We start from the raw sequence: 19,309 nt of genomic DNA on the forward strand, positions 1-19,309 counted from the left end.
TTGAGGATGAGTGTAACTCCATAAAGGGTATCTAGAATAGTAAATATTTTTCTAGGTTGTGTTCAGTATTTTGGAGTTAAAGGCAAAATACCGGTCTAGGAGGGCTACTAGCCTAGGGGGTAGGTTTCCAAAGGAGGTATAAGGCATTGATGCCTAAGTAAAAAATCAATGTTTGGAATAGGTCCTAGATGTCATGAATTGACCAAATCCAATACCTCCAAGAGCAGGAGTCACCATTGAGGCATGTTAGAGAAGTTGAAGCCATTTCCTCATCTTGAGTAGGTGTTAGGCTTGAGTAGTGGAGAGTAGTTCAATTCCTTAAGGTGTGGAGTCCTTCTTGTAGGATCCTTGTTACCACTTGGAAAGGATCAAATTGAATCTTTTGGACTTGTCCTTTAGGTGTAAGAAGGCCTCTGCATCAAGTGGTATCAAAGCTTAGGAGTGAACTTTGGACCAGAGAAGAAAACAAGATGTCAGAAGAAGAGGGATCCCAAGATATCCCATCAAGGATGACCAATTCTGAGTTGGTTGTCTTGGTAAAGAAGCAGATGCCAGAGAGTAGAGCAGTCAGGGCTGAGAATTAGGCCTTGAGAGATGAAATGGACCAATTGAAGAACAAAGTGGAGAGGGGAGAGGGAGACTCTGGAGGAGATGAAGAAGGGGATGAAGAGGAGATCCCTAGGTAGAAAGAACTAGAGGTTCCTGCAGACTAGAGACCCCTGATGAGTGTCTTCAAGTCCATGGAAAGAAGAACAATGGATGTGAAGTTGGATCTGCTAGTGTTTGTAGGCAAGATGGAGCCTGATATAGTGATGGAGTGGATAGACTTCTTGGACAATTTCTTTGAGAGTGAAGATATACCAGAGCACCAAAGGGTGAAGATGGCCCAATCCAAAATGAAAGGGGCTGCACTGACTTGGTGAAATTTCATTCAAGACGAGAGGGTGAAAGAGGGAAAGAGAAAAGTGACTACTTGGAAGAAGATGATGGCTTTGGTGAAGGAAGCCTATGTTCCAGTGGACTTTAATATCCAATTGCATAAGAGAAGACAAAACTTGAAGCAAAAGGAGATGGACGTGAGTTCCTACAAAGAGGAGTTCATGAAGTTGTGTGTGAAGACCAAGGTAAAGGAGAGTGAGGATGAGAAAGTGGTGAGATATCTCAATGGACTGAGATTTGCCATCCAAGAAGATTTGAATCTCCACACCCCGGAGACGATCCAAAAATGCTTTGAATTGGCACTCAAGGTGCAGGAGAAGCTAAAGACAAGGCATGAAAAAAATAGAAGAGGCAAAGGGAGACAACAAAGAGGGGGAAGAATCCCTTTCAGAGGTAAAGGAAATGGTTTTGGATACCAAGGTGAGTCTAGTCAAGAAGGCACCAAAGGAGAGAGTGGTTACAACCAAGGAGGATGCTACAATCAAAGAGGGAACTTTAGGGGCAGAATACCATTCTCTAGAGGAAGATCCCAAGGTAGAGGACCTCCTAAATGTAACAAATGCAACCAAGAGGGGCACATGGAAAATAGATGTCCGAAGAAGGCTACAAGCTCCATGGGAGAAAGGAGGAGCAACTTGGTGTAGGAATATGATTGCCAAAGTGTGGCAAGTGTAAACACCTATCAAAGTGTTAATGCTCCTAATAGCTATGACTACCCTGAAAGAGGAGAGGCTTTGATGATGAGGAGAGCAGAAACCACCATGAAGGTACCTGATAAGAAGCCCCCACAAAGAAATTCTATTTTCAAGACTACCTGCAGGGCAGGAGAAAAGGTATGCAAGGTCTTGATAGACTTCAGGTCTATTGAAAATTTTGTCTCTTGAAATGGTAGAGAAGCTTAAATTGAGAAGGTTGCCACATCCTTACCCCTACAAGGTCTCATGGCTCACCCAAGGTCAGCAAGTAGTGGTAGAAGAGCAGGCTTGGGTGGAGTTTCAGATTGGATCACATAAGGACAGACTGCTATTTGACATAGCCAGGATGGATGCATATCATCTCTTATTTGGGAGAGACCCTAGCAGTTTGATTTGAAGGCTTATCATGATGGGGTTAGAAACACCTATTCAATCACCAAGGATGGTAAGGTGATATAACTTTTACCCTTGATGGAGAATGAGATGGAACCAAAGGGGAAATATGACAAAGTGTTGTTGGTAGAAGGAAAAAAGTTCATGAAGGAGATTGCAGAGAAGGATGTAGTTTGTTGTGCCCTCATTCCCAAGTCTAACTAAGGTGACAATGAAGGAGCAGTTTACAAAGAGGAAAGAAGAAGGACAAAAGCATATAGACCCTGCAATCAGATAGTTACTTGACAAGTACAAGGGCATAACCTCTGATAGAATTCCAAGATCCCTGCCACTGGTGAGAGACATAAGTCATTGCATAGATCTGATCCCTAGATCTACCCTACCAAATAAAGCAACATACAAGCTTACCCCAGATCAGAATGCAGAGATGGCAAGACAAATTAAGGAGTTGCTAGAATCTGGGTAATTGGCAAAAGTCTAAGCCCATGTGTAGTACTGACAGTACTTGTACCTGAGAAAGAATGCACTTGGAGGCTATGCATAGACTCAAGGGCCATCAACAAGATAACTATAAGGTATAGGTTCCCTATCCCTAGTATAGAGGATTTACTTGATTGCTTGGGGAGTGCTAAATATTTCACCAAAATGGATGTAAAAAGTGGATACCATTAGATTAGAATAAGGTCGCGGGATGAATGGAAAACAACTTTTAAAACCAATGAAGGGTTGTATGAATGAAAATTCATGCCATTTGGGTTGTCCAACGCCCCTAGCACCTTTATGAGGTTGACGAATGAGGTCTTGGTGGAGTTCATAGGCAAGTTTGTAATAGTATACCTAGATGATATCTTGATCTTAAGCCACACAAGGGAAGAACACCTCAAACATATAAATATGGTCCTCAAAAAGCTACATGAAGAGAAACTAATGATAAATTTGGATAAGTGTTTGCTCATGCAGGAGGATATCATCTACTTGGGCTTTGTAATCTCACAAGGTGAATTGAAAATGGACCAGAAGAAGGTAAGTGCTATACTATCTTGGCCAACACCTAAAACTATGAATGATGTCTGGAGTTTCCATGGTTTAGCAACTTTTTATAGGAAGTTTATAAGGGGATTTAGTCATGTTTGTGCACCAATGCTTGACACCATAAAGGAAGGACAAAAGTGCAGGTTCAGTTGGACCAAGGAGGCAGATGACTCATTTGAAACTTTGAAGAAGAAAGTTGCAGAACAACCCGTCCTTGCCCTACCAGACTTCAACAAGATATTTTAGGTAGAATGTGATGCAATCCACATGGCTATTGAGGCAGTACTCAGTCAGGAAGGAAGGCCAAATGCCTTTTTTAGTGAGAAACTAAATGATGCCAAGAGGAGATACCCATCCTATGATTTGGATATGTATGCTTTAGTCCAGTCATTGAAGAAGTGGAGGCACTATTTATTGCCTAAAGAGTTTATAGTTTTTACTAATAATCAGACACTTAGTTTCATAAACAGTCAAGAGAAGTTAAACCACCAACACATCAAGTGGGTCGAAACCCTACAAGCTTTCACTTTCAACCTCAAGCACAAAAAGGGGGTCAAGAACAAAGTTGCAGATGCCTTGAGCAAGAGGGTCTTAACCATCAACCAAATTAAGATGGAAAGTGTTGGCATTGACTCCTTGAAGAACATGTATGATGTTGATGAAGATTTTGGAGAGATCTACAAGGTATGTGAGTCTTTTGGTGAGCGGCATCATGTTGAGTTTTTTGAGTTTTTGATCCAATAGGGATTGCTATTCAAGGGTGGACAATTATGCATTCCTAAGTGCTCAATGAGACTGAATATTATTAGGGAGAAGCATTGTGGAGAAATGGTAGGTCATTTTGGTCTTGACAAGACCCTTGACCTTGTGAAAAGACATTACTATTGGCCTAAGTTGCAGATAGATGTAAGGAGGTTTGTAGAGACATGTATGATCTGTCAGAAAGCCAAAGGGAAATCCACCAATGCAGGCTTGTACCAACCCTTACCCATTCCTTCTAGGCCATGGGAAAGCTTTTATGCATGGATTTTCTGTTGGGTCTGCCTAGGACAAGGAGGGGATTTGACAGTGTTTTTGTAGTGGTGGACAGATTTAGCAAAATGGCTTACTTCTTGCCATGCAAAACCTCTTGTGATGCCTCATATGTTGCACACTTGTTTTTCAAAGAGATAGTCTGGATACATGGGTTGCCTCTAAACATAGTTTCAGACAGGGATGTGAAGTTCATATGTCATTTTTGGAGGACCCTATAGAAGAAGTTGGGAACCAACCTAGCTTTCTCATCCGCCTACCATCCCCAAACGGATGGACAAACTAAAGTTGTGAATAGGTCCTTGGGGAACCTATTAAGATGTTTGTCAAGACAACATGGAGAGAAATGGGACAATATATTATCACAAGCAGGGTTCTCATACAATGACACCATAAATAGAAGCACTGGGAAATCTCCTTTAAAAATTGTGTATCGCATCCACCCAAGAGGTGTGCTAGAGTTGAGGGAGTTTCCCAAAGAAGAATCCATTAGTGCAGATGGTGAGGCTTTTGCATCATCCATCAAGGAGGTACATGATCAAGTAAAGTCTCATCTCCAACAATATGCAGAAAAGTACAAGGCTCATGTTGACAAGAAAAAGAGATATGTACAATTTGATGTTGGGGACTTAGTATGGGTACAATTGAAGAAGGAGGGACTCCCAAAAGGCAAATACACAAAGCTCATGCAAAGGAAGATTGGACCATGTCAAATTTTGAAGAAATATGGGCAGAATGCTTATGAAATCCAACTTCCTCTTGATCTTGGATTGTCACCCATTTTCAATGTGTGTGATCTAACACCTTACAAAGGAAGTGGTAATGAAGAAGAAGAACCAATGCAAGTTGCAGCAGATGATGATATTCCAAAGCATGATCCACCAAAGTTGAGAAAGGTTCTAGACACTAGAGTCTCAAAGAGGACAAGGAACAAGGAGTACATAGAGTATTTGGTGGCTTGGCAAGGCAAACCAGACACTGAAGCAGTTTGGATGATAGACAAACAAATTTCTAGCCATGGTGCAGACCTCCAAACTCTGATCTCAAGTGGGCTTGAGATCTCTTCTCTCGGGGAGTATGGTGCAGGAGAATCCCCTCAAAAGGATAATCATGGATATGATGATGAAGATTAGGATCTTAGGATCTTTGTGAATGTCTTTTGTTTGTGAACTTTTCATGTATTCAATAAAGACCCCACCATGTAAACCATTATCACAAATTAGGCAACTTGATAAGCCAATTTGGACAATTTGGTGTATAAGGGGTAGATTGATGTTTGTTTTGATGTTTGATAGGATTTTAGGGTGTGTAGGTGATGTTTGGTTGATCCAAGTTGTGTGGATCCCAAACCGGTGTGAATTGACAACTTTGTCAAAAAGTGCAACTTTTGAAAATGCAACTTTTGCAAGTAAAAGTGCAACTTTTCCACTTTTGGTTGTTGTAAGCCTCTCAATGGCTCCAACCTCTTCAAAATTCAGTTGGAAACCATTGGGGAAGGGTATAAGCCTTGTGGACATGATTCCCAAGGGGAGAGTTACTATGGATTGAAATTTGAATGCAATCAAACATTAAAAATTGAGTTTTCCCAGAAATTCTGAGTTTGCAGAGGTTGTAAGTCCTTGTCTGGTTTGAACTTGAAAAAATAATTCATAGAGAAGATGGAGGGTTTAATCACCTTTTTTTTGGTAGGGGTTTGAGGATTTTATCCTTTGTGAGTAGTGAGAAACCCTTGTTTTACTAACTGTAACCCAAACCAAGGTTTGGCTAGGGTTTCACCAAATAATGACCATATCTTGCATCTCCTTCCTCTAGAAGTTCTTTCCTTTGGTGGAATACAAGATTGAACAGTGTACTTTAATATTTCCATGAGTTTTTTCAAGGAAGGCTTGGTTGTGAGGCACTTGAAGTGAATCTAGGTAGGCATCTCCATGTGACTACCTTAAGCAAAATTAGGATAGTCATCCTAAAATCTTATAGCGATGGATTCCAGGCATGTAACCCTAGAATTAGAGGTTATTTACCATCCCCCATATTCTCATAAAGTTGGTTTTGTATTTGGGAAACCGGAAATGAGGGTTGCTTTGCAATTTAGGCCTAATCGCCCTAATTAGGTCTCTAGGCTTCTAAGGGGTTCAGACCTTTAGGTTGCAGATTTTGCCAATCCATTTTGGGGATGAGTGTAACTCCATTAAGGGTATCTGGAATGGTAAATATTTTTTCAGGTTGTGTTCAATATTTTGGAGTTAAAGGCAAAACACCTGTCTAGGAGGGCTACTAGCCTAGGGGGTGGGTTTCCAAAGGAGGTATAGGGAATTGATGCCTAAGTCCAAAATAAATGTTTGGAATAGGTCCTAGATGTCATGAATTTACCAAATCCAAGGTATCCAAGAGCAGGAGTCACCGATGAGGCATGTTAGAGAAGTTGAAGCCATTTCCTCATCTTGAGTAGGTGTTAGGCTTGAGTAGTGGAGAGTAGTTCAATTCCTGAAGGTGTGGGGTCCTTCTTTTACGACCCTTGTTACCATTTGGAAGGGATCAAATTGAACCTTTTGGACTTGTCCTTTAGGTGTAAGAAGGCCTCTACATCACTTCTCATCATGACAACAAATAAACAAACCAAGTGACTAAACCAAGCCATCAATCTAAATATGCATCAACAATAAAAGATCAATGGGCATAGACAACTAGTATCCAAGCCATAAATGCAATCCGGTAAGTATAGATTGCCTACAACACTACACAACTTGTGGACTCAATAGTGTACATACCCAAGTCAAATACTGATAACCATGACAATATGGGAGAAATTTGATATATAATACTGAGTGTACAATGACATAAATATCAAATCTCTAATATGTAACATGTCATAAACTCATAGTGTCACCACAACCAAAATAACCCATAATCGTTCAAATAAAGATACCAAAAAATAATCATACGAAACCTACTCCAAAAATGACCTACTTTTATTTCTCTACACGAGCTTTCCATTGACCATTCGAAGTCCAAAATCTGACTCCATATGCTCAAGTTATGACCTCTCAAAGTCATAAAGGTACCCATCACTTTCAACTTACATTTCACTACCCAAACAACACAATGTGGAAAAATTGATCATATCATCATGTAGTGATCTGAGTCACCTTTCCAACCATTATAAGAAGTTGAAAATCTGACACCACACACCTGAGTTATATTCCGTGGAAAAAAATAGCCTATTAGGCTAGCAATAATGGATTTCAATTTTTTTTTATAAGTATAAATTTATATGGCAGGTCCCAAACCTTACCATATTATCAAATCCAACATATAAAATACATTACAATAGAAATTTTAATTTTCAAAGTTTTTGTTTGAAAAAACTTTATAAAAATAATTATTAATTGACATAAATTATTTTTAATTTTTTTAAAAAACTTAAAAAATAAATAAATTATTTGTTTGTTTTGAGTGGTTAAAATTGTCACTCCTCACCGATGGGGTGCTAACACCGATAGGCCTAGCCCTGTCAGCCTAACAACCCATGATCGATGTGTTGGTGTACTAGACTAACAACCCCTGCGAGGGTACTGTCAATACCCAATGTCTGTTAGGAATTGCATGTAGAAAATATCAATTATATGCAAATAAATATTAAACACAGGAATGAAAAAAACAAAAATAATAACAGCGAAGAGACAATATTTAACATGGTTCGCCCAATCTCGGGCTACATTCACCAAACAAAGAGTCCAACATTATTATCCTGTAAATCAAAACTGATTACAACTAGAAATCCCTTGCAACTCAATATCGTTGTAAAATGCTATATGAAATTCTCTATAGAAAAAAAAACCTTAACCCTTTGCCTTTTTATCAAGACTTATGTCGGTTACAAAATTAGGGTTACAACATGTCAGCCAATAGAAAAATAACACTTGACGCCTTCATAAAATAATAAGTCTTTATGGCCTCGCGGGGTGCTACCCCTTGACTCCACCCTATATTGTGATAGAGAGTGTGCAAGGGGTGCTGCCCCTTGACCCCACCTTGGGACTGCTGCCCCCAAATCCCCGTTGAAAAATATGGGGGGAAACCACACCGATAGAAGTAGGGAAATTTAACCTCCAAGTCCGATTAGGCTCTGTATAACAACAGTATCGACCACAGTAAAAGGAGTCGTGGGTTGGGGGTTTGGGGACCCCCATGATAAATGATGTTTTTATTTATATTTATATTTATTTATTTTTTTAACTTTTCAAACATGCCATCACTAACAATATGCAAATTTTTTATTTTTTGAATTAATTTTGTAAGGAAGATTTTAACTAATGGGATTGCTGGTTTTTTAATAATTTTTTAGTGACTCCAAATTTGATGCCCTAGTTTGGTTGTACGGTCAGGATGGGGCTACCTTTTTTTTCAATTTTTTTCAACTTTTCCAAACGTAGGCAAATCTGCCAACTACTCATCATAACAACAAATCCAAAACTCTCAGATGGTGGTAGCTAATCTGGCTCCAAAAACACCACGATTTTCACGTAACACGAGGGTAAGTTGAAAATTATAGATCTCGGTCGTGCTCGACAGAACTAGTTGTGTCTTATATTTTTCGGTTGTGTGTAACACAAAGGCTAGTCAACCATTTTGGAGCCAGATTGTCAATCTCAAATCTATTAGAGAAAACCTACAAAACCTTCATATCTTGTCTTGTCTTACATTCTTATGTATGCATTCATAAATTCAACTCCTAGGGTTATATCACCATAAACCATAGCTCTAATACCACTTGAAAGGAAACTTACAGTCGTATATATGACAATTTTCACATAACCCAATCAAGAAATCAACAAAATAATCACTTAGAATTCATATGCAAAGAATAGACAACATACCCATCAAAGTTGACACAAGACATACCTAAGAAAACCATCATGAGGAAAAAAATCAATCTCCAAAAACATCTATCATCCATGTATTATCAACAATGCACTATTACAAATACAACTATGAAAGCTTTTGAAACCCTAGTCATCAACAAGCACTCCATGTGAACAAGCATGTAACCACACATCCCATATCATGCTTCCAACCTCCACAAATGCTAACCTAGCTTACCCAAACAACTACCCTTGCGGTTGCTTTTATAGACACAAGATCCCACAAAACCATGTGCTAATACCATGGGCTAACTAACCCATTGACCCCACATCTAATATTGGGTACAATATTTAATTTACTTTCCCTAATTTTAAATAAATACAATATAATATTCAATGTTACAATACACCTCATCAAGTGACCCTGAGAATATTTCAATGAAATCTCTACACTTTTGCAAGTCCATGTGCAACTCACATAATAAATAAAATATTACAATTATAAACATTTTTTTTTGGCTAGATAAGGGGTCATAGCCGATTTTTTTATAATTAAATTAATATTATAAGAGTACAATCTTGGCTCAAGTAAGCATACCGGGAGGAAAGAGCCAGTGAGAAAACCTCTGATTATAGCTCATGGTTTTGAAAAAATTCAAAGATGGTTGTAAGCCACAATTATAAACATTATTATGTAAGGTGTACAACGCCTATTTTCTCAACAAATCTCTCTTGTTGAGTGGATATGTGAAGCATGACATGGGATGTGTGGTAACATTCTTGGACACATGGATGATACATTGGAGAAAGTTTATGTTTAATAAATATTCATGGAGACTCTATAAGTGTATTGTAATGTTTGATTGTTGAATGATGCATTAAGTGTGGATACTTTTGGAAGTTGGGGTTTTTCTCCCTCTTGAGGGTTTTTCTAGGGTATATCTTTTGTAATCTTGTGGTATGTCTTTGATCTTTGTGTAGATGTCTAAAATTAAGTAAATTATTATATAATTAATTTAAGTCATTCCACATAATTAATTATTTTAATTGTGTTGTTTCCCTTCTTCTTAGGATTAGTTAAATCAAAATTACTCTTATCACTATAGCCCTATAATTAGCTTATTAAAATTAATTATTCCCTATTCTTCTAAAATCATTTAATCCCCATTATTTCTTCCAAACCTCTATTATTAAATTAATTTTAATTAACTAAGCTAATCATGCGGTTCTTACAAATCACCCTCCCTAATCCTATCATATAACCTAATTAATTCTATCCTAATCACACTTATCATTTCCTCCAATTTTACATTTCTCCACTCATTCTCTCTCCTCATGTCACATCCTCCTAACTTTCCCACTTGCATTCTAACCCTTCATTAAAAGCCACCTAATTTGTCCTCCTAATCACTTGCACGTTCCTAATCACCTTGATTAGAGATGGGTCAACTTTTTGCTATAAATGGCTTTTCTCTCTCTCACCCTCCAAACCTTAAATGCACCAACTTTGCCTCTTCCAAGGAATGTCAAATCTTTGCACATTTCCATGCCTCCTCTTCCTAATAAATTTTTAATTCCTTTATCCCTCTATTCTTCCCACACAATCTTCTATTTTAAAATTTTTAATTCCTTTGTCCCCCCCAAGGAATTTTATATTCCTATTTCTCTTCCCAATGTATTTGGAGAACTCTTCCCCATGTACTTGTGAGGTGTGGAGACAAGAAATGCCTTTATGGCATATCTCTTAGATCTCCCACCTTGTTCTCTCAATCCTTTCCCACTTTATTTCAATCCCATCCCTCCATTTCCAATCAATCTTGGCCCCCTCCAATCTATAAATTGGAGTCTCCACTCCTCACAAATCATCCACCTTTCATGCAATCTCATGCTGCTCATTTGGGTCTCGCAATCCATCACCATACCTTCATAATGCCTAGCTATGGACTTACATAATCCATCTCATCCACATTCATCATTTGAATCCAATCCTATCTTGTTGTGTAGTGGATAGCAATCCACATATCCCCCTTCAAAATCTGCAAATCAAGTGGAACAATTGGGCACCTCTACTTCATCAAGCTCAATCGGAGGAAGAAGGGAATATTTAGGTATAATGGTTGTTTGTTTTCTTCTTTGAATGCTTTTTAGTATTTTTATGCGATTTATGCAACTAACCATTGATCTAGATTTCCCCCTCTGCACTTTGGATTATGGTAAATTTGTAAGATTGTATGCTTTTTTTTTCTCCTCGGGTTATGTAGGAAATGGTTGATCATCCTACTAATTTTTTTTGGCAAATATAAAGATAATGGAATCCAATCTATCTTTACTTGGGGATGATACAGGAGTACCTGATTCCTTATCTTTTGTATATGTTGCAAGCTTGGTTGTTGCAGTCCCCTTTGGTTTTGTCTTTGACACTTTCTTCTTCTCTCCTGTTAATTCTTCATCTTTATTTGGTTTGACCTCTATTTGCTCACTAGTACCGGTGGAGGTAGTGACATCAGATGCTTCACCTCCATATTTATTGTCAAGAGTATCAATCATTCTTCTCACTTTTCTTTTCATAATTGGCACTTGAAGTTTCTGTTTTATTTTGGAGCTTGCCTCGTCACAGGTTCCAAATCTCTTTGCCTTCGAGTCTACCGATTTGGACAATAGCATATTGACATGAATTTTACCAATATCTTTTGCAACCTCATAGCCCATAGGTGGAACCCAAAAGGTTCTGGGTTGAACTGCTTGAATGATACAACAATCTGTGTCTATGAGAAAACAAATGTTGTCTTTGTATTTCTATACTATTCTGGTTGGAATTCTTTCCCTCTTGTGAATCCTAATTTGGAAATCCTTAAGGTATCCCCACATCGTTTCACCAAACTTATCTCCTAGATCCCTAGACATTTCACCTATCTGAACCATGATAGGTTTCTCTTCAGACCATACTACCTTACCCTTATCGGGCAAAAATTTTGCACATAGAAAAATATACATACCAGAAGTGAGCCATATTTGAAGGATTGTTTCTTGTCCTTCTTAATTCTTTCCATGTTCACCATAAATTGACTTTTAATCATCTCACAAATATCATAGGTTGCATCCTCCTTGATAATTCAATAGCCAGCATGTATGGCACTGCTCGACACACTATTCATCCGACTTGATTGATAAATCCTATAACCCAGCACTACAGAGGCAAATCTTACTTCTGCATCCTCAATATTTGTGATTGTCCACTACTACATAAAGGGGTGTTTTAAGACAATTTTTAAGTCAATTTTTGAGCAAATTGTCTCAACTTGAGGCAAAACAAAAGTTTAGTATTGTCTTAAATATTGTCTTTAACAGAGTGTCTTAAATTGTCGTCTCTATAAAGACAATTTAAAACAAATTTTTTTTGTCTTTGTAGAGAAAAATTCACTTTTGTCTCTAAGAGACAAAAGTTGGGATTTAAAAACATATTGTCTCTCTAGAGACAATAGTTGGGATTAAAATCATAAATCATATTGTCTCTCGAGAGACAATATGTCTTTAGATCTCAACTATTGTCTCTCTAGAGACAATATAAAAAAATAAACAATTTATTTTAAAAAAATTGTGTAGTTTTCAATCAAAACGTATTAAAACAAGAGACACATAATGCCAAGTTCCTGTCGAAAGTGCAATGTCTTTGATGTTGTTGAAAGTATGGGTACAATGGTTAAAATGTGATGGTGATGCAAGTAGTATATATTGGATGATGTTGACTTGACCGTTAACTAGAGTAATAAACAGTATGAGACTAGTTATATTTTAAGAGATCTGAGTTAAGAGGTAGAAGTTGGGAAAATGGTAGCCATAGTATACTACATATTTTATTTTGCATGGACACTAATTTTTTTCTTTTATCTATGAATATCTATGTGAAGTATTTGTTACAATGCATGATGGTAGGTGACATAATTTATTTGTGCCGTTTGTATTTTTCTTTACAAAACCAACAATCAAATAATCCACTCCCATTATTTCCAAAAAGATTAAATCTGTTCAGGTACCAAAATAATTCATAAAATTCTGAAATTGTAGTTTTATAAATGCATCCAAAATTTATATATTATTGTTCTAATTGTTTTATCAAATGATAGCATTTAAGAGGAATAAATGTTGTTGAAATTTATAAAAACATCATGACGGAAATAAATGGTTCAACACAATTGATTCAAATGTTTATTTGGAAGGTTTTCCTATGGGGAAAAACCAGCTTTAGTAGTGGCTTATAATGTAGCAGCAATGAATACAGAAGGACAAAATTAACATATGTAACGATGGACCCAAAACAAGTAATATTGAAGGTATTAAAGCCATAACATATGTAGTTGAATTCATGTTAATTCTAAAGTACAACCATTGTAAATTTAACAATTGTTGCAAAGTACACTATAACTTAATTATAATATTTGAATCAGAGAGTATAGAGCAGGGGTTGGAGCATGAAGAGCTTCCAATGTGTGCATGAGTTTCCATTAGAATGAATGGCTCATGAAATTGTAATAGCTTACTAGCATTTGTAGAAAGCATGCATAGTATTATTGTAAGTCACCTGGATATCAGATTTCTTGAACCCAGTTACTTCAAGAATTGCATAATGCAATGCCGCTGATCTCCTTTGAATAAAGTTAGCAAAATTTAAGCCATCTGGAAGAGAGAGTTGAGCATGTGTAAAGATCACCAAGCTTGCCTACCATAATTGTTTTTGAAAAGTATCATAAATAACCTTTTGGATTTGTTTATCCAAGTTATCAACTTGATAACTATCTAGCCGATCCACATAAAGAAGGACATCAATAATCTTGTTTGTCAGAAACCTGTCACAATAACCTCAATTGTTATTAACACAAATAAATGCAACAAAGTAATAGACTGGAAGAAAATTTTCTTGGTATCAAATATCAACCAGACAAACTACAAATCAAAATTGCATAAACTCAGGACTGGCAAGTAGGCTTTAGGGAACAACATTAACATTAAAATTCAACAATCACTACCTTTTTATAAGGTCGAGAGCATGATCGTTAACAAAACCACTTTCTATTAACCATGGTGTGTGAATTATATTCAATGTACACACTGCTCTTGAGCTTGAACATAATATATGTCACATTGCATCAACCTGCATAGTTAGAAATAAAAATATCATCCGAAACATTAATCACAGAGAAATTCATTGGGCAAAATTCATTGGGCAAGTACAATTGTAAATATAACAAAAAGATGTGCTCCAGAAGTCAACAAGCTTGCCTTGATCAAGCAATCAAGGCCGCCCCTAATGACTGATGACAAATTACTCACATCCTTCTCAGCCGTTAAACCTAGTTTTAATGGTTAATTTAATAATATATAATCAAAATCATTGATGTTGGCAGCTACGTATTTGCCTCTTATGCCATTTTTTGATAAAACTCGGAGGAGAGAGATGGAAATGAAAAATAACATCTTTCTACAAATTTTGATAAAGATAAGAGTAGGGTAGGTGCACTAGTGCCATTGAGTGGGTGCGACTGAGAAAGAATGTATATTATTATTTAAAAACAATAAAGTGAAACTTTTGTCCTTTTCTATCTAGTGCTTTTAAAATTTGGCAATAGAACATTTAAAAAATTCATTTCAAATTTCAAATCTCCACAACATATCAACAACAGTATTCTAGGGTTTCAGGAATCTGTAATTTATTTTTATCACAGGGTTTTGGCTCGGGTTTTACGAAATTGTGATTAAGGATTACATATTGTTTTCTGACATTATATTTCTATTAATTAGCTTTGATATTCACATAGCATATTTCAAGGAGAACGAAAGTAGAAGAATTTTACAGATCAACTCTACTCTCTGTTCTTTAATGGTTTATTTGTAATGCTTAATACAATATTAAAAAATTTAAAATCCCAATTGATTCCTCCACCACAGTTGTACGAACCTAAAGCGATAAGAGTGAAAGGATACTTCAAAATATATAGCTCAGATATAACGCAAATAAACTATTTTTTCTTGGGTACCTTAGCAATTGACTATTTGGGTCTAGGGATGTTCGACACCATCACTAGTCTTGTGCTATTATTCAGTCTAAGATTGAATTATTACAACTAATCAATATAATATAATAACAAATAACCAGAAAATCGCTACTCAACCTTTTTTAACATATTTGCAGCATATAAATATTTAATCATGGCCCAAATTAAATTTAATGTACATTCCTCCACCACAGCCATTCAAATCTGTAAAGGGTACTGAAATATAATACATATTCTCATTGTTGATGAACTTGGCACCGTTGGAGAGTCTCGATGCTATCTATCCTAGCTAAACAAAGCCAATTTCTTTCAGAACAAACAAGGGTTTCTGTGCTGAAAAAGGGGAAGGCAAGCTATTTGTCTCCAAAAGATCAACGTGTCGGCTTATTACATGGGCGTGGATGTGGTTGAGGGTGCGGTCCCCATCAAAATGCACTTGATGTAGTTAACAAGAACTGAAAACAGAAAACCCTAAATAAGGAACAAAGGTTTCAGTACTGAAGAAATCACTAATAAACAAATTTCATGAAATCTTCACTTTTAGTGATATACAAAGCTAATTTCTTCGAAAAAATTGAGTCAAAGGTACACAAATCTACATTTTGGAAAATGTGCAGTAGCTTGAATTAGTGTGGAACCACTCGTTGATAGAACAACAACTAAAAAAAGAAAAAACCCTCAAATCTACAATTACTCTTACGAATATCAGTTGATTTAGCCAAGGAGTATAATTATGAATGCAATATAACTGACGGATGGCATGGCAGAGAGCTTACCGCAGGCATGTCGATGAAGTAACTGACATTTTTGAATGCCATTGCCAAGGGTTGGAAAGGCAACACCATTCCCTTCTTACCTCCTGTGACCAAAGTTCAAACACAACACCTTAGAAACATTGCTCATTTTCCAAATTTGATTCAAACAACTAAGAAAAATTACTAATAATCCTTCCCTACCCACTCTCAATTTGATTCAAACGACATAGAAAAATATTTCAAACAAGCTTACTTCCAACTGAGGAGATAATTTTTATTTCTTGTGGAGTTTGTTTATCCGCATGGCTTCCCTCTTCATCTTCTTCTGGAATCGTTTCTTGAGGCATCCCAAGAGCTTCACAAGTAGAGATATACATGGACACGTAGATATTATTTTCTTTAATTATTTGAACTACCATTACCTAGTAAGGCAATACAATTTAGAGAAAGGGGGATTGATGGTTTCAAGAATTTAACTTACGATCTAGATAGGCCAATGCCAGGGTGTAGAGAAAGTTAAAGATAATGACATATCCTGCTAGTACTCCAACACCACACATCTTATATATAAAAAATATATATATTCAATACCAAGTGCATAACCTTGCAGTGGAAATGATATTTTCAAAAAAGATATTCAAATTTCTCAATGCCAAACTAGAGAGACGTATCACACAGAGTCGTATCACATAGAGGGAAATTAAATTTGATTGTAAGTGTTTTATCCTTTTATCAGATATAGTTTTGACATTAATGACAAATCTATGTTCTTGTCTAACAATGATAACTAATGACGATTCAGAGCAGTCATATCTTTTTGTAGTCAATACAAGCACAAAGACAATCTTGCCATAGCCAACACAAAGCATCATCCCATTCCAAATATAATCCATGGAGTCAGTGGAAGATATAGTCCCACACAACAACAAGACAGTTAAATTAAGGAGCAACTCTATGTACATACATCTAAGAATATTGTTGTTGGCTTTAATAGAATAAGTTTTAGTAAAGAAAATCAATGGGCAACCTCAAACAATGAGCAGAGATAACAAAAAAGAGAAATAAATTGATATTGTATCATTTTTAAAGGATAAGTGACAGTATAGTAATGACAAAGAATAATGATAGGAAGCAAATATGTCTTTTTTTCATTTTTTTCTATCCATCCTCTTGCTTTGTGTCCTCTTTTTACGAGGCACTTTTCTGATTGTGGGTGTGGATAGTTCATCACATTGAACACCCTCCTCAATATTGTTGTCTCCCACTTGTTGAAATTTAAGGATGGCTTCCTGTCGAGTTTCAGGAATGATAATTGAATCATTGTGTGCAACAAACAATTCATCATGATCCTCTAGCTCCTCTTCATGCTCACTACCTGGTGAGTTTGATTGTTGGGCTTCCTATACACAACACAATTTAACTTATTTAAATAACTTAATACCTCTAGTTAAATAATTGCATAAGTCATATAATATTATAAAGAACTTACCTCAGATTCATGACCGCTCACTAAAATCTCCCCTTGATCTACCAAATGTTGTCGTAGGCCTTGGGAACCATGTAATAAAGCATATTTTAGGTCCTCCTCCGAAGCTTCCTTTTGAAATTGGTGAACCTACATAAATAAACATAACCAAATTTATAAGGTATAATGAATCATAAGATACAATTAACTCACAAGTTTGTCATAACTTTTTATGAAATAGAAAATACAGTAGATGAAAATATTGACTCACCAAACCACCATGAATGCTATTGGAGTACTTGACACCCTAGCTTGGGTTGCTTTTATTGTATCTCAAAGGTGTCTTTAGATCCTCCTCATGTAGATGGCCTATAGTTTGGATTATTGTGGGCTTTCCTCTTAAATTTGGCATCTTTCATAAGTTCATCCCATGTCACTTGGTCTATAATCCAAGCTGGACGTGGATATCTCAAGTCTTTTGTCAGCTTCGACCTTAAATTATCTCTCTTAGAGTGCATGTATTTCCGTGCAATATCAAGAATAATATCCTTATTAAAACCAGGATTTCCAAATGTTGTTATGACATCTTTAAAGAGTTCCTCTTTCTTAGCATTGGATTGCTTCCTCCAATCCATTTGAATGGTATTTCCATATAATTGTTCTGCATGACGAAAAATAAAGTGAATTTTTTTTTAACCCCACTTCATCCTTCAAGACATTTCCTTACGAGGTGAGCAAGATTGTAACTTCTTGTGTTCCTTTTGTAGTCACTGAGGATATTGTTGTAGTCTTAGGGGTTGAGGTAGATGCTCCTATAGGTGCATCAATCACTTTGTCATTTATTTCCTGTATTTACAATGAGATTGTGAAATTGTCAGAAACCCAACCAAAATATGAAACTATTTCTAAGCAGCCAGTAGTATGAAGATGATCCAAGATAGTCTTGGAAACATCATTGTTCAAGTTGCAATAGTCAACAAGAATGAAGGTCAAACAATAAAGAGAAAGATTGTTTGAGCGTATCCATAGTTCTGATTTTGTTTGTTTTGATTGGGATTGGCGTACAAGCATTCATAGTTCTAATTATGTTTGTTCCATCTTTATGATTGATACCTAGGAAGAAGTATCTAGAGGATGTTAAAGCACGCATGTAACAGAGACGGTTCATCTTAAGTTGTAGTGACCAAAGTATCTACAATACTACAAATGAAGAGGACAACCATTGAGTCAAGTTTAATGACCAATCATAATAAATTTCTAATCATAGTGTTTAAAGAAAATAAAACACAATAAAAAAATCATTAATTGTAAAATTATGAAAATGAAAATCTATAATTAATTTTTCCTGTTCATTTGAGGTAGGCCCTGTACTCTCCAACAATGCCCTTTCCCATAACTGAATTTGTACAATTATTTCTTGTCTAATTGGAACATTTTCAGGAGTATCTGGTAGCAGCCTTAGTATTCTTGATTGTGAATCTATGAGTCTCTTCAAGGAAACTTGTTCGGCTATTGGTGGGAGAATTTTGACCAAACCCACATCAGGAACATTAGTGTTTGTTGGAGAAATCCTTGAAATATCCTATAAGGTACAAATATAAATATTAGGATGGTATAATAGGTGACAATAACGTAATCAAACCCACACAAACATATGATTAAATCTTACCTCTGGCATAACAATAGATGTATTGGAAAGCACAGTTGGATCCTTCATGCCAACATGATTCACGCTCGATGGAGTTACTTTCGAGATGGCCTGTAGTCCACAAACACAAATTAGCATAATATAATAGGAAACATAAGATAATCTAGCATATAAAAGACAAATTTCAAGCTTACCTTATACACCATTTTGTAATTTGTTGCCCTTGTCCATTTTTTAACATATCAATCAAAGCATTTAAGATCGGAGGATCCCCCATAGCAGAATTGGTAGCATCCATGGCCACATTCTTAAAAAAATACAAAATGACATAAAAGTAAGAAAATATTTATTAGAGAACATATGCCTATAGCACCCATGGCCACTAGCAAAAGTTTTGTATACTCTAAAACATTTGAAAATACAAAAAAAGACAATCAT

General features: G+C 36.3%; 1 protein-coding gene across 2 annotated transcripts; it reads right to left on the reverse strand.

Annotated features, from left to right (window-relative positions):
* Positions 1-13,411: 13,411 nt before the first annotated feature.
* On the reverse strand, positions 13,412-16,162 carry LOC131036911 (ABC transporter G family member 35-like). 2 transcript variants are annotated; one of them, XR_009104155.2, is made up of 4 exons: positions 16,012-16,162; positions 15,780-15,862; positions 13,978-14,102; positions 13,412-13,797 (listed from the first exon to the last, which is right to left on the reverse strand). XR_009104155.2 is itself a non-coding variant. In XM_059213743.1 (3 exons), exons 1-3 carry the CDS (start codon positions 16,133-16,135, stop codon positions 15,429-15,431), a joined length of 237 nt encoding a protein of 78 aa, XP_059069726.1. In that variant the 5' UTR covers positions 16,136-16,162; the 3' UTR covers positions 15,192-15,428. The 2 variants fall into 2 exon arrangements, 1 of the variants encoding a protein (XP_059069726.1); XM_059213743.1 differs by lacking the exons at positions 13,412-13,797; positions 13,978-14,102 and adding an exon at positions 15,192-15,458.
* Between the last annotated feature and the right edge of the window lie 3,147 nt (positions 16,163-19,309).

Source organism: Cryptomeria japonica, chromosome 11 (assembly GCF_030272615.1).
Source record: "Cryptomeria japonica chromosome 11, Sugi_1.0, whole genome shotgun sequence".
NCBI lineage: Eukaryota > Viridiplantae > Streptophyta > Pinopsida > Cupressales > Cupressaceae > Cryptomeria > Cryptomeria japonica.